The 15,793-nt window shown below is 44.6% G+C and overlaps 1 protein-coding gene across 2 annotated transcripts in view; it reads right to left on the reverse strand.

The window, feature by feature from the left end:
- The window catches only part of TMEM272 (transmembrane protein 272), a 123,272-nt gene that overhangs the window by 24,836 nt on the left and 82,643 nt on the right, over positions 1 to 15,793 (reverse strand). Inside the window, exon 2 of one of the 2 annotated variants that reach the window (XM_032150943.2) lies at positions 286 to 366. In XM_032150943.2, the coding sequence (XP_032006834.1) occupies positions 286 to 343 (58 nt within the window). In that variant the 5' untranslated portion in view covers positions 344 to 366. Of the gene's footprint in view, positions 1 to 285; positions 367 to 15,793 lie in introns of those variants that run through there. The other variant, XM_058437936.1, reaches the window with a different exon arrangement.

Consider the following 15,793-nt stretch of genomic DNA (forward strand, 5'->3'; position numbering starts at 1 on the left):
CTGACTGTAATAGCAGTGACTCCGTTCACACACATATTTTTCAAATATGTATTACATGGAAAACACATACAGTGAACCATGGAAAGCTAAAGATGAACAGGTAAGGAATGGAAGGAGAAGGCAGCCAACCAAGGGCTGGACGCTGTCTTCCCCAGCTCTACCACCCTGGGGCCACCCCATACCAAGCACAGCCCACTCATATGATCCACTCCAGCTGTAGCTCATCGGGTGATCCCAGACCTCTAATCCTACAAAACCAGGGCATTTCTCAGAGCTGTGACTCACCATTGCTGGCGATTTTAGAAATGCACTGATGACACGTTTTCTCCAGACCTCCTGGCATTGTTCTTGCTCGCTGACAAAGTTCTGAGGATCAAAAATAATTCATTAGAAAGGATGGTGGAAGGATCTACTCAGCACCAATAACCAACCCTCTCTGTGCATGTCAGTGTTGGCCTGCAGGGTGGTCTCAGTCAGCCCAGGGGGCCTGGATGCCAGTGTCAGGTGTGGCCTTGTTAGTGGTTAGCGGGGCTGAGAAAAAGACCCCCTAGTCCACGAATGAGAGAACCAAGCTCACAGAGGTTAAGAGGCTTGCCCAGTGATACCAGCCAGGAAGACACAGGCCTGGAGGGGGAGATGGTAACAGCTCTCACTTGCCGAGCAATGGCTGCAGCCAGGCGTTGTATTAACTCTTTAAATAGGTCATCTCATATTTAATCCCACAACAATCCTATCTGGGAAGTGTTATTGACTCTGTTTTACAGATGGCACCTTAGAGACCCTGAGAGCTTAAGATTCACCTTAAGGCCAGAGCTGGCAACTGGCAGAACCCAAACTTGATCCAGGTGTGGATCCAGGTACAGAGCAAGAGCCCCCTCACTTCCTGACACAGCTGCTGCACTCTCCCAGGGTCCAAGCAGAAGGGGAACCATGGACTTGACCAGAGCAGCCTGGGTCGAGACCCTAGCGGCCTGGAGCGCCACCCCGGCTCCCTGTGGACCTGCTGTGGTCTGAGCAAGTTGGTTGACACTGTGAGAAAGGGCTTCCCTTCCTTGGAAGAAACAGCCATATACATTTTAAATCCACAAAAAAAACTCCAGCTCATCAAGACAGCAAATTTTCCTGCCCACTGAAATTAGGTAGCCCCGTAAAGACATTAGCAGAGAAGGGAGTCACTTTGTCCCTGAGGCTGGGTGTGCATAGTTCTACCACTTCCCACCATTTCATTGCTTGGGAGTAAGGCCTCCAAGGGGGCTGGCTGATCCAGGCAGGATCTGGGGCAGACATCCTTACTTCATACACAAAGTCTCCCCAGGAACCTGTCCAGAGTAGCCGTGGCTCCATTTAAAAGCACGATTTAACAGGGTCCTTGTTCCTCATACTGCAGGGGTTTGCAAACCAGGGGACCACAGCATTTTAGCAGCACTACCTGCAGGCCCTCCTGAGTGAACTAGAGCTTAGGGCAGGGGGAACAGGCCATGATGGGGAAGATTTGTGGTCTGAGGACAGAGATGGTCATGATGACAGAAGGAGAGCTTGCTTTGACCAGAGCTGTGGCTCATAGCAGGCGAGTCACTCCACCGCCAGTGTCAGCATGGGCCTGCAGGCAGGAGCCACGAAGCCCGCAGCTTCTCTCTGTAGCTGATCCACTGCTAGCACACAGGCAGGGTGGTTCGGCTGAGATTTGGGGTTCTTATTCCCTATCACTATCCTTCTAGGACATGTCATGCTCAAAACTTGGCTTTATGTCAACAGGACCTTCATAGCAGGAAGCAGTGTGACCAGAGATAGTCAGTCCCCAACAAGAGGCATATCACCAGCGCCCTGCCAAGGTCTTCCACATGTTACCTCATTTAGTCTCCCCAGTTCTTCCAGAGGCAGGTATGCCCCATTTTACAGAGAAAACCAAGATTCAGATCAATTTGTTTGCTCAAAGTCACCCAGCTAGTAAGTGGTAGAACTGGGGTTTGAAATGAGGCCTCCGAGACTCTATCCGAAACCTGGACTTTGCGCCTTCAAAGCCCACAATCTCTCCACTTCACCCCAGTGCACGAATCAACGGGAAGAAACCTGAAAAGGAGAAGCTTCCCAAAGTGAGTCAGGGACTAAGCAAGGAGATCACGGCGCCTCCCTGGTCAGTCCTGTCGTGCTTGATCCTATTTAACCAGGCAAAGATTCTGATCCCCATTTTACAGATGAAGAAACTGAGGGTGGAAAAGTGAAGGACTTGCCCAAGATGACACAGCCAGATTGGAATCCAGGCGTCTTGAGATCTGCCAAACTTGAGGTGCCTACTCTCTGTTGACCAGAACGGACTTCGACAGTTTTGACTGCAGTGAGATGATGGGACACAGAGTGGCAGGGCTGAGCACCCAAGGTTTTCTGACCCCCCAATCCCTGGGAATCCCAAATGCAGCACTTGGGATTCCAGGGGTCCCTCTGCTGTTTCTGCCTCCTGACGCAGGCTCCCCTGCCCACTCTTCTCCTGGAAGCAATTGTGGAGGATGCACAAGAGTCTTTGTCTCCCTGGCATGCATAGGTCTTCAGTGATGTTTAATGAATAATTCCATGAACTACTATTCAAATGTCTCTTCACACGGCTCCATTTTCCCCCAAAATGTCCTTGCAACAACTGCAGCTGTGGTGTCCTTATACACAGAAAATCAGGAACACCGCAGCCCTGAATAAACCACAGCCTCCTTCCACATCCTTTGACTCGGCATTCTACCGATCAAGGTGAAATGAGATCAGTTCTCTGGCCTAATGGGGTTTGCCAGGTGTACATCCATTTGTTACATAACAAGTAGGCCCCAAGCCATGGACAAATGGCTACTGTATGAATTACAGATTTATTGTTGATGTCCACACTTCATGAGGTTGATTGCCACAGGGCCTAAGCCACTTAAAACCCTGCCTGGAAAAACAACCCTCCTGGATCCAATGACAAGCCCAGTTATCTAAAGGGGCCATGGCCCATCACGGCTCCTAAAGGCCTGGAAGGTCGGTTCCTTTCCTCACCCTTCTTAGGGAAAACAGAGGGTGCACTTCACATAACAGGGAGAGTGTGTACTTCACATCCTCCAGCCACGAACCACAGCATTTTTCTCCTGGATCACAGAAGGGATAGAACAGAGGGAGGAGACACAAGAGCCACCTCTTTACACTTGCATGGTGGAGTCGCCACTGATTTAGAAACTTCCTTTGAAATGTGTTGAACGGTTTCTATCAGTGCCTACAAACCAAGACATTCCAGTCTTCAAATCCACAGCAGCTTTGCAGAAACTAACGAGATTTGTCTGTGTCACATTATAACATGACATTTCTAACTTGGGCCATTCCCTGGGGTAAGAGGCACACACTTTAATCTCCTGTGAATCCTGAAGAAAATGTTTCACCACTAAAAGTAATATAGAGCTGCATATACTTTTTTTATTCAAATGTCCTAAATTGGCTGATACCTTTAGCCACTAACTGCAAATAAGGTAGAAACATCAATTTGAAAAACAGTGATATCTTTATTGATAATAATATCAGACCACATGAGGTGGCAGCCAATAGAACACACCAACACAAGGCACAGGTATTAGATCCATTTTATAAATGAGGAGACTCTTATTCCTTCAAGCTTGTTATTTTCATAAACTGGCAAGATGGATGAGAACTAAAAAAAGAATGATGTGCTGTTAATTCTGTCACGCCTTAAAGAATGTTCCCTAAGAGACAGGTAGCAGTGGCAGTAGAACTCAGTTTTGGCACCCAGCCAGAAAGGGAAGACAGAATTCCCAGGTACTGTCCCAAATGCTGGCCGACAAACTTTGCATATTGTGTTCAACTTCCCTTACAAGGAATAAAATGTTAAACACACACACACACACACACACACACACATCATATGACCTCGTGCATGTAATAATGTCTGCAGATCTACGTAAACACGTAGAAAAAGATCAGCAGCATAAACACTAAACCACTGTGAATAACTGTTCCCTATGAAGGCAGGTACAGGGATATGGGGCCACTGGGGCTGGGGTAGGGGTAGGGAGGATTGTGCCACAGGCAGGCCTGGGAAGTATTTTCATTTCCACTTTATACCCAAATATTGCCTTCCCTTTTCCCCCATTAGCAGGTTTTACCATTATAACTTTAAACTTCCTTTTAAAACCTCTTAAAATTTAAGAAGTCTTATTTGAAATGAAAAGTAGTTTGCTTTCCAAAAGTCCAGAGATTTTTAAAAAGTAGCATGTAGGGGATAGATAAGCAGGAAGGAGTAAGTCCACCAGGGAGCAGAAACAAAAAGGAGAGAGATGATGTGATGGTGGTAGGCATTATTTTTCTCTTTTGGAATATTTTCTTTAAAAATTACAAAAGCGAATTCACAGAAAAATTAGATCGTGGAGAAAAGAAAACCATTAGTCATTATAAACAACTGCAGAACTTCTAGCCCAAAAACTGTTAGTATTTAGGAGCTTTTAAGTATATGCATATATACACATGCATATGTGCATGTACACACATTTTACATGGCTGCAATAATCAGGCACATTAAGTGAACACATCCCATTTTGACATAAGCATTCTTTCTGTTACCATTTGGTCTTCAGGACTGTCAAGTTCGCAGCTGAATTATATTCCACAGAGTAGGCTATATCAAACTATATTTCTCTATATCTTCTTGTTGGATATTCACTTTTCACTCATAATTAATCCTAAGAGACATTTCTCTCCATGAAAAGTGCTTTGTTTCATGCATCACGTAGATCTCTTGGAATAGTTATTTAATTAAAAAGCATAAGCAACTTTTTGGATTTGAGTAAAATTGACTTATAAATGAGCTGTATCCATTTCCAGCGCCACCAACAATATGAGAATGGCAACTTCACCACACCTAACCAGCACTGGGTGGCTGAAAGACTAATGCATTTTTATTACTCTTATAGGCAAAAGTGGAAATTAATTATTTTAATTTACATTTTTGATTGCCAGTGATATTGCCAATTCTTTCTAGGCTTATTTCCCAGTTGTACGTTCCCCTTTGTGATTTGGTTTTTATGACCCATGATATGGATTTATTTCAATTCAGAGGAAGCCACAAAGAAAGCTGCAATTTGAGAAAATAGCAGTGAATCTGCTTTTTGATTCACAGAATTCACTGTGTGAATTTGCAGATTCAAATACACTACAAAAGACCTATTCACTATTATGGTGGGGACTTGAACAACTCACAAAAAACTGCACATTCCTTGGAGCCCTTTGAAGTGGTAGCTCTTCCAAGGAGGGTCCCTCAACAGCAGGAGATGCCCAATAGAGCAAATACGTACTAACGATGGATTCATGTCAATGCAATCCATTGAATGATTGACTAAAATCTGTAATAACACAGATTTTAGTCAATTTCTACACCTTCTATACCTTCTACTAAGAAAATGTACATTTTTTCTTATTTGATAGAAAGTTTTCTTATTTGTTAGAAATCTGAAACAGGAAGAGATTGGGGTAACAGGCTGGGCAGTGCCTTCTCTCCAGTGTGAACAAACGGTGACTTACAAGTCCATCCTTGTGCATGCTGTGATAGGACCGTGTGTCTCACACCTGCCTCTGCACCTAGAAGGGCAGTGCTAATAGCCCCTGCTGCTTCCTCTCCTAGCAGCTGAGTGATAATAAAGGGCACGATGGGAATTAATCAATAATAATTGCCAAATGACATGCTCAATGCATTTTCAATTTTCAATCCAATTGGTATATCTCAGTGGTTCTCAACCAGAGGTGATCTGACCCCCAAGGCACATTTGGCAATATGTGGAGACATTTTGAATAGTCATGGCTGGAGCAGGGCTGTTGATAGAGAGACCAGAGATACTGAAAACATCCTACAAGGAGCAGGGCAGTCCCAACAACAGCTATCCGCTCCAAAATGCCAATAGGACTAGGTCTGAGAAACTTTCTATGTCTGTCTAACATTCCCAGTTCTAGAGTTCAAATTTGTAAAATTCTACCTTTTTTACCTCTGAGTTGTGTCATGAATCAACAGTAAACATATATATGTATATATATGTGTGTATGTGTATACACACACACATATATATATGATTGTGTTTTCCCTGATTGGCTTGGTAAATTAAACTATTTATTCCTGCATCAGCTGTGAGGACCAACTCACTCTTGGTTTTGAATAACATTGAATATTAGACATTAACCATCCCCATACCTGTTCCTTCAAAGCAGATGTTAACTAGTATCGTTGAATATTTCCAACAAACATTTCGGGTGCTCAGGACACAGTCCTTTCTTATGTGTAGCTCTCTATGTAACCTGTGCTGTTTTCCCTCCTAACTATGCCCGAATGCATGAATTCAGTGGCGGTTATCGCTTACCTACTGTGTCTCAGAGTCATTCCACAACCTCCTTAGGATGCCTTCATCGTTTGGCTCCTAGGAAATGAAAAATGCACTTCCTTTGAGCTCTACCACCCCTTTAAAATGACTAAGTCAAAGCCACTTGTTCAGAGCCCCAACAGGTAAGACATGGAGGTGACGCCTGTGGTCCCCACTCGCTCTCCTGCAGCTGGCAGGTTGTTTCTAAGAGTCCCACACAACTTGCCTTCGCCCTGCAGTTCATTATTCCTTTACGATTGTTCTCTTCTCCAGAAAACCCATTTCCCTTAGACTCAGTGAAGATTGTTTTCTTTCCCTCCACACAATTAAGAAAAGCACTTCCACAATGCAGTCATTTTCTTTCCAGGAAGCATAAATCAGCACACTGGCATCTTCCTAAGAATGATTTCAAGAAACCCTCTGCTAGGACTGTCTCTCCAACTTCACAGGCTGCCCAGAGCTGCCGGACTCACCTGAGCCGAGCAGCGTGGGATCCAGAAGCAGGCAGCACTCAGCACCTCTGTGGTCCTGGTGCCCAGGGCTGACTCTGTGGCGCTCCTCTTCACTTGGGGCTCCCACTCCCTGTCGCACGCTTTCTTTCTCCCTTTCTCTCCTGCAGCACAACAGCAACTCGTGGCTTTTCCTCTAAGGGGCGGGTTCTCTCCATTTCCCACTCCCACGTGTGGGGAGAGCAGCCCCACCGCAGGCTCATACCTTTGCAGTGTTCCCCAGGCCCGCAGGGGGGCAGCAGAGCGACCCTGGCAGCTGTGGAAAGATGGCCGACCCCTTGGAATTAGGAACTCCCGCGGGAAACATTTCATTTCAGTCCCTTAGGCACTAAACCTAGGGACTTAGTTCTGGTGCGAGCCCCTTCTCACCCCTTGCCCTCCCTGCATGTTGGTGGCACACGAGAAAGAGTGGACCGAACAGCGGCTGCTTAGGAAAGAGTGTGAAAGTACTCAAAGTGGGCTGAGGATATGAGAGGTGCCCTATGGACTTGAGGACTGCCAGTAGAAAAGGGATTAAATTGATTCCCGGTCATTGCAGACGCCAGATCTGAGACAGAATGAAGTTACAAGGAGGCTGAATTGTGCCCCATGTCATAAACTTTATAACAGTGGCCTTCTTAGACCTGAAGCAGGCTGCTTTGTGAGGCTGTTGTGTGTTGGTGTTGTAAGCAAGCACCTAGCAGTAGAGGTTCTCAACTGCTGATTTATAAGAAGTGCCAGAGATTCTTTATTGAAATGCAGATTCCTGTACCACCTCCCAAAGATTCTCAATCTGTAGGTCTGGGCCTGGGCCCAGGAATCTGCAGTTTAGACTCTGCTAAGTCTCCTGTAGGTGCTCCATGGACCACACTTTGAGAAACTGGCGTCACGTGACATTAAAGGCATTCTTCAACCCTGACATTCCAGGTTTTTTGTTGTCATTTTGGTGGAAAAGGCCAGTCTACTGGGGAGGGACTGGGGTGAGGCAAGAGAAGAGCCTATTATGTAAAATGCAAGGAGCTGCTCCCTCTGAAGCTACCCCTGCATTGCACGCCCCTGGGAGGGCACCTCTCCAGGCTCACTCTAGGGCTGGCCCTGCCACTCTCCCAGTCCTGAATCCAAGGTGACTACTTCACACCACAGGACAGGGTGAGGCGGAGGAGCAAGGGGAGGAGACCTGCTGGAGGAAAGGACATACAGTCACAGTCACGAGCCACATACCAATGTTTCAGTCAATGATGGACCACACAGATGGTGGTTCCTTAAGATTATAATGGAACTAAAAAATTCCTATTACCTAGTGATGTTGTAGCAGTCATAATGGTGTAGTGCAACACATTACTCACGTGTTTGTGTTGATGTTGGTGTAAACAAACCTACAGCACTGCCAGTCACGTAAAGTACATACAGTTATGTACGGCACATGATACTTTACAGTAATAAAAAAAACCAAGTCACTGCTTTATGTATTGACTATACTATACTTTCTATCATTATTTTAGACTCCTTCTACTTACATAGAGATATAAAAAAAGGTTAACTGTAAAAATGCCTCAGGCAGATCTTTCAGGAGGTATCCAGAAGAAGGCATTGTTATCATAGGAGATGACAGCTCCTGCCTGTTATTGCCCCTGAAGCCCTTCCAGTGGGACAAGAGGTGGAGATGGAAGATAGTGATACTGATGATCCTGACCCTGTGTAGGCCTAGGCTAAGGTAATGTATGTATAATGTATGGGCGAATGTATGAGTCAAAATTAAAAAAAAATTATAAAGTAAAAAAGTTACAGTAAGCTAAGGTTACTTTATTATTAAAGAAAAATATTTTTAATAAATGGAGTGTAGCCTAAGTGTACAGTGTTTATGAAGTCTATAGTAGTGTGTAGTAATGTCTTAGGCTTTCGCATTCACTAATCACTCACTCACTGACTCACCCAGAGCAACTTCGAGTCCTGCAAGCTCCATTCATGGTAAATGCCCTATACAGGTGCACCATTTTTTAATCCTTCATACCACATTTTTACTGTACACAATGTTTAGATACACAAATACTATGTGTAGTATTTTCTATGTTTAGATACACAAATACTTACCGTAGTGTTACAACTGCCTACATTATTCAATACAGTAACATGCCGTGGTCTCTGGCCTTTTGGGAACAGTACTGGTCCCTAGCCTTTTAGGAACCAGGCCCCACAGCAGGAGATGAGTGGCAGGTGAGCGATCATTACCACCTGAGCTCCACTTCCTGTCAGATCAGCAACGGCATTTGATTCTCATAGGGGCACAAATCCTTTGTGAACTGTGCATGCCAGAAATCTAGGTTGCACACTCCTTATGAGACTCTAATGCCTGATGATCTGAGGTTGAACGGTTTCATGCCAAAACCTTCCCCATCCCCACCCTCGTGAAACTGGTCTCTGGTGCCAAAAAGATTGGGGACCACTGGGTGTGTAGTAGGCTATACTATGTGAGTTTGTGTGACGTTCACACAGTGGCAAAATTGCCTAATGTCACATTTTTCAGAACACATCCCCATGGTTCAGTGATACATGATGGTACTTGAATCTTCTCTTATCTCACATTGAGCGAGTGGAAGCAGAGTGACTGAGGAGTGAGGTCAGAGTCTTAAGGCTTCCCTGCTACAATGGTGGGGGTCTGGGAGCACACGGTGACCATGAGCCTGGCCTGGACGTAGCCAAAAAGGGGCAGCAGTCTTTTGTGAGCACATTTTAGCCCTGACATCAAAACAAACAAAATTTCAGGTGATGAGGCAGACTTGCTGGGAGTCCAGGGTGGGAGAAAATAATGGCAGGTCACTCAGGAGCTTTTCCACATGTCCCCGAAGATGCAGCAAAACATCAAAGAATATTTTTCTGTGAGTACAGAAATAGGAGATTTTTGTGGGGGAGAAAGTAGGAGTCTTCGGAAAGTGATTATGAGACTCCAAAGCTAATGATAAATGATAGTAATAATAATAGCTCTATCAGTTAGGAAAAACAGGGGGAATTTGATATGGGGAATTAGTTACAAGAGCCACGGAAGAGCTGCAAAATCATGCACGATGTCGTGGTGGAGTAACCCAGAGATTAGCAACTGACAGTGGAAGCAGTTGCTAACCCTAGAGATGTGAGTGGAAGACCACCACTGGAAATGCTGCCCAAAGCAAAGTCGGTGCGATTAATACCCCCACTTCACAGATGAGTAGCATAAGGTACAGAGAGATTAAAGGCACATGGTTACTAAGTGTGTAATGAACTTCAACTCAGGCCATGTGATAGAGTCCACATATGGCACCACTACACTATTGCCATATGAATAAAGGGCACATTAGGGGAGATGATAGTAGAATTGAGTGAAAGTTGAACTCAGAGTATAAATTTTTAAATGCTTGTCTTTAGTTGAGGTGGTTCTCCTGGTAAAAGTGAGTTCATTCATTCATTGAATGAATACTGCTGACTCCAAGCCAGATACTGTGAATAAAAAGATTACTTAATAAAATCCACGTATCCTATAAGGAATTGTGATGCAAAAGAGTAGTGAGTGAATGAGCATGTGCCTGAGTTTAATTACAAAGGCAACTGTGAGTTAATGAGGGTAGGCCTGACTTCTTGATGGAAGCTGTAGAAATGAACGGAGATGCTAAAGTTGCCCAAAGACCAGGTTGTGCACCCCAAAAGGGGCAATCAGAAAGCCAAGGGACACTGATGAGTGTTCACTCTCACTCTTCCCCAAGATTGCACAAAAGGTTGTCTTTGTCTTCATCTTTGCTTGTGTGTTATTCCCCAACAACTTAGTTCTATGTAAACATCCTAATTCTTTTCATGCTTTCTTTGGAAGTTTTCCATTCTGATGTCACTCTTCTATTTGAGTCACCGTTTCTATATTTACCATCTATTCATCCTGATGGCTTCCTAATTTGGGAGAAAACCTTCAGGGTCCCTCACTTCGACTTCTACCTGAGTCAAAAAGCATTTCAATATGTTTTCATTTTCCTTTTGACTTTTCCCAGCATTTTAATTTTCCTGAGGACAATTTAAGAAAAAGAGAAACAGAATGCGTGGTCCCAAAAGTAGTTCACAGTCAGGAAGAAGAAGAGTTAAACGACAGGCAACCCCTGACCCATGCTGCAACCTTGAGGCCATTATGCTAAGAAATAAGCCAGCCACAGAAAGGCGAATGCTGTATGACTCCACTCACGTGAGGCACACAGAATAGTCTACACTCATAGAAATGGAAGTAGATTGGTGGTCACCAGGGGCTGGAGGAAGGGGAGCACAGGGAGCTGCTGTTTAAGGGGTGTGGCATTTCAGTTTTGCAGGATGAAAAAGAGATTGGTTGCACAACAATGTGAATATTCTTAACACTACTGAGCTGTACATTTTTCAGTGGTTAAGATGTTGAGTTTTATGTTATGTGTATTTTAGCACAATTTAATAAGCAAACAAACTCCTGGATCTGAGAAGCTGGGGGAGTCAAGGCCTAACATTCTAAGGGCCCTGTGGAACCGGGCAGTTGTCCAAGGTGCTCCGGAAAATCCCGGGGTCTCTTCAGCCCCAATTTCAGCGGTCGCAGAGGCCCTGTGGAAGGATGCGTGGACACACCACTGTCAGGTTCCCTGCCTCAATCCTTTTACTCAGGTCTAAAGTGGCGCCTTGGAGTGGGCATGAGGAAAGGAATAACTCTCTTGTCTTCGTGTCCTTAACCTGGGCTCCAAGGCCGAGGGTCTAAGTTCCCAGGGGCGAGTGTCAGGGTTGGGAAAATGCACAACGCCACCTACTGGCGCCTCTTTGCCCTCCCTCCCCGCCGCTTCCTGCCGTCTGCGGTCTCTCAGTGGGACCTGGACTGTCTCTTTTAGAAACAGGATGGACGCAGTGGCTTATGCCCGTGACTGAGCACTTTAGAAGGCCAAGACAGGAGGATCGCTTGACACCAGGAGTTCGAGACCAGCTCAGGCAACGTACTGAGACTAAAAACAAAATAAAAATCTAGCTGGGCGTAGGGGTGTGTGCCTGTAGTCCCAGCTACTTGAAATGTTCCCCTGGGGAAAGAAAAACCCTTCTGTAATTTTGTTTGAGATTGAATGAAGTTTATACACAAATTTGGGGAGAATTGGCATTCTATTGCTATTATCAACTACAATTTTACCTTGTTTCTCTCTCCCCTCTTTATTAGGTATTAAGCCAAATCACCTATTAAGTAATGATTATTTCCTTCTAATATTTATACTTGTTTTATTTCTTTGCCTAAAAAATTGGTTATTATTTACAAAACGGTGAATGCTATCCACTTCTTTATTTTAATAATGTCTTCTGGGGTATTTTTAAAGAATGTAAAAACTAGACAAGGGCTCTGCCCAGTCAGAATGCAGGCACCAGTCAGCTGGTACACTTACATCAATGAGCATTTATGGGCACACAGTAAGCCCTGAGTCTTTTATCATCAAGCATAATGTTTGCTGATTTATCTTTTTTTTTTTGAGACGGAGTCTCGCTCTCTCACCCAGGCTGGAGTGCAGTGGCGCGATCTTGGCTTGCTGCAAGCTCCGCCTCCCGGGTTCACGCCATTCTCCTGCCTCAGCCTCTCCGAGTAGCTGGGACTACAGGCGCCCGCCACCACGCCCGGCTAATTTTTTTTTTGTATTTTTAGTAGAGACGGGGTTTCACCGTGGTCTCGATCTCCTGACCTCGTGATCCACCCGCCTCGGCCTCCCAAAGTGCTGGGATTACAAGCGTGAGCCACCGCGCCCGGCCATGTTTGCTGATTTATAATAAATTAAAAATAATATTTTAATTCTTACTTTACCAATAATTTTTTCTCAGGATAGAGTTAAAGGTCTTCATAACTTGGTTTGGACCTATCTTTCCAGTCTGATATTTCTCAATATGGCTCAGCAAGCACCTAGCCCCACTAAGTCCTTCAGCCACTGTCCAGCATTTAAAACGCCCAGTCATGTGAAACAAGGGTTTCCGGATCTGATCCCCGCGGCTCCCATGCCCTTCTCGTGGGCTGTTCTCTAAGAAACCCTTCCCACTGATAACTTGGAAAAGCACCCAGTTTTCAGGATGTGGCCTAGTCCATATCTTCTCTGAAGTCTTCTTTGACTATCTCCTGCTTTCTGTGCAATCAATTGAACTCCAATCAAGAAAGAGTTGGTCCCTTTCTCCTTTGCACACCCCCAGTGTATCCTGCACACACTTCTAGTATGGTGTTTTTTACACTATATTTGTATTTGTTTCCATTTCTTCTGCATTTGTGGACCGTGAGTGCCTCCTAACACTGAGCACAAGGTTTGATGCTTAATTAGCACTTGACCAATATTTGTTGAGTGAATAAATTAATGAATGAAAAAATGAATGTCACTCTGAGCACAAAGATTTATCATGTAAAACTAATATTTTTTAAAACGTTAAATGGTTGCATTTTCATTCCCCTTAACTTTTGATACCATGGTAAAGAAAAGAGCAAATATCTCTGTTCTGATGATCTATTGGGGCACAACCGTGCCAAACAAAGAAGTATGAAAAATTATGACCATTAATTATTATACCGTCTCTCAGTTCTAGGGGTTGGCAGGGCTCCGCTGGGAGGTTTTCACTTGGGTCTCTCATATGAATGCAGACAATGGCTGGGGTTGCAGCCATCTAAAGGCATCCTCACTCACATGCATAGTGGCAGCTGACGCTGGCTGTGGCTAGAACCTCAGCTAGGGCTGTGGGCCAGAAGACTACATGTAGCCTCTTCATGTACCCTGGGCTTCTTCCCAGCACAGGGGCTAGGATTTAAGAGCCAGTGTACTAAGAGAGATCCAGAGGAAACCATTCACCTTTTATGATCTAGCCTCAGAAACAGTGGTGCACTTGTATTTATCAACCAGCTGTGTGTGTGTGCATGTGTGTGTGTGTGCGATTTGCTGGCCCCCATGATATAGATAATCTCTCTGTGGTTGTTTTCAGGCTGTGAGCACAGAGCTGCGAGAAGATTAGCATTCTCTGTTTAGCTGGTAGGAAGCGCTCCAGCACCCGGCTGCCCTCGGCAGTTCCACAACATCAATTTCCCTGCACTCTGTGGGTTGAAGCAACCAAAGGCTCACCTGGGTTCAAGTGGAGGGGATGACTCTGCCTCTTGATGGTGGATTGGACAGGTCACAGTGTAAGAAGAGCATATGGATGGGAGATGTTAAAGCCAGCTTTGGAAAATCCAATCTGCCACAATCACCAAGAACAAAGATCCAAAGGAATGCACAGAAGAAAATGGAATGTAGAGAAATTCCCCTGAAATTGGCAAGGTGAGGAAAAATTCTTCCTTCACTGGAAGAAGAAAATGGGAGGAGAAGGCAAGGATGAAATCTCTGCTGGGATAAAAAGTGTGATGGGGAGAGGCAAAAGAATAGAAACCGGATATATATATAGAAAATCTGAAAGTAGAGGTCTTTTCCCCTGCTTTTTACTTGAAACTCTAGAAATAGAACATTTATTTATTTACTTATTCATTCATTCATTCATTCAATAACTATGTGTATTATGTGTCAGACACCGTTCTAAGTTCTGGGAATGAAACAGTAAACAAAATAAAAATCTCTGCTACATTCATTTGCTGCACTCATTTGCTCCCCTAACAAAGTACCACAGACGAGGTGGCTCAAACAACAGCAATTAATTTTCTCATGGTTCTGGAGGCTGGAAGTCTAAGATCAAGGCGTCAGTGGGATTGGTTTCCTGTGAGGCCTCCCTCTAGGCTTGCAGGTGGCTGCCTTCCCTGTGTCTTCACCCTGCGTGTTTCCGCGTCCTGATTTCCCCTTCTTGTCAAGATACCACTCAGATTGGATTAAGGCTCACTCTAATGATTTCGTTTTAACTTCATTACCTCCCTTGCAGTGAGCCGAGATCATGCCACCGCATTCCAGCCTGGGCAACAAAGTGAGACTCTGTCTCAAAAATAATAATAATAATAATAACAACTTCATGACCTCTTAAAGGCTTTATCTCCAAATATAGTTAGTACATTCTGAGGGACTGGGGATTAGGGCTTCAGCATATGAATTTTGGGGGCCACAACTCAGCCCCCCTCACCTGCCTCCATGGAGGTTACATTCCAGCACCTCACAGGACACCCTTTTACCAACATCACGTGGCTGAAGCAGAAGAGAAATAGGAGGAATGGCGCACCCAGAGGGAAGCCTGCAGGCAGTAGCATGCTCCGCGAGGGGGGTAGACTCTGTGGAGCAGGTCATGCTCCTGAGCTACCCATGGGATTGGGGTGTTGCTCTTCTGCAGCTGGGACCCAGCCTCACATAGCTTTTCCCCTGCCCTCTCCTGCTTCCTTCACTCCCCGGCTCCAGAGAGCCTTCCTCATCCCCCAGTAGATCACAGGCACTGCTTCGAGAGACTTGTAAAAACAGTCACATTGCGTTACACCAAGAGGCACTGATACCTGGCTGACCCATACTTCCTGGTGTTAAATTAACCATTATACAGATAATAGCCTGATCCCTCTAGCATACAATGATATATTCCACTTAGAGACAGAACATAATCTATGTGGTGTTATTTTGAGACACTATGTCTGGTTTCCCATCAACCATCTTTCTAGTGCTTTCAAAACCAATGGATCAACTTGCCAAACTAATCACTTAATTAGGAATGTGAAACGGTAGTTTCTTTCTGATTCTATCACTCCTTCTACATAGACTCGTCAGCATTCTTCTCCAAAGCTTTCCCACATCAACTGGGGCTTTGGCGTCATGGTGTACAGTTTCTAAAGAAAAGGCAGGATACATTATTCATTTTGTTGTTTCATTTAATTTTCAAATTTTCAAAGAAATTGACTTAATAGCCTTAATTGTCACCTTAGTGACAAATGAGTTTTTTCTTTTTCATTTTTTAGTATCATCAATTGTTGGAGATTCCATGGATTTCAAGCAATTATAAACATTA

The sequence above is a fragment of the Hylobates moloch genome, unplaced genomic scaffold (genome assembly GCF_009828535.3).
Source record: "Hylobates moloch isolate HMO894 unplaced genomic scaffold, HMol_V3 SCAFFOLD_4, whole genome shotgun sequence".
Lineage (NCBI taxonomy): Eukaryota > Metazoa > Chordata > Mammalia > Primates > Hylobatidae > Hylobates > Hylobates moloch.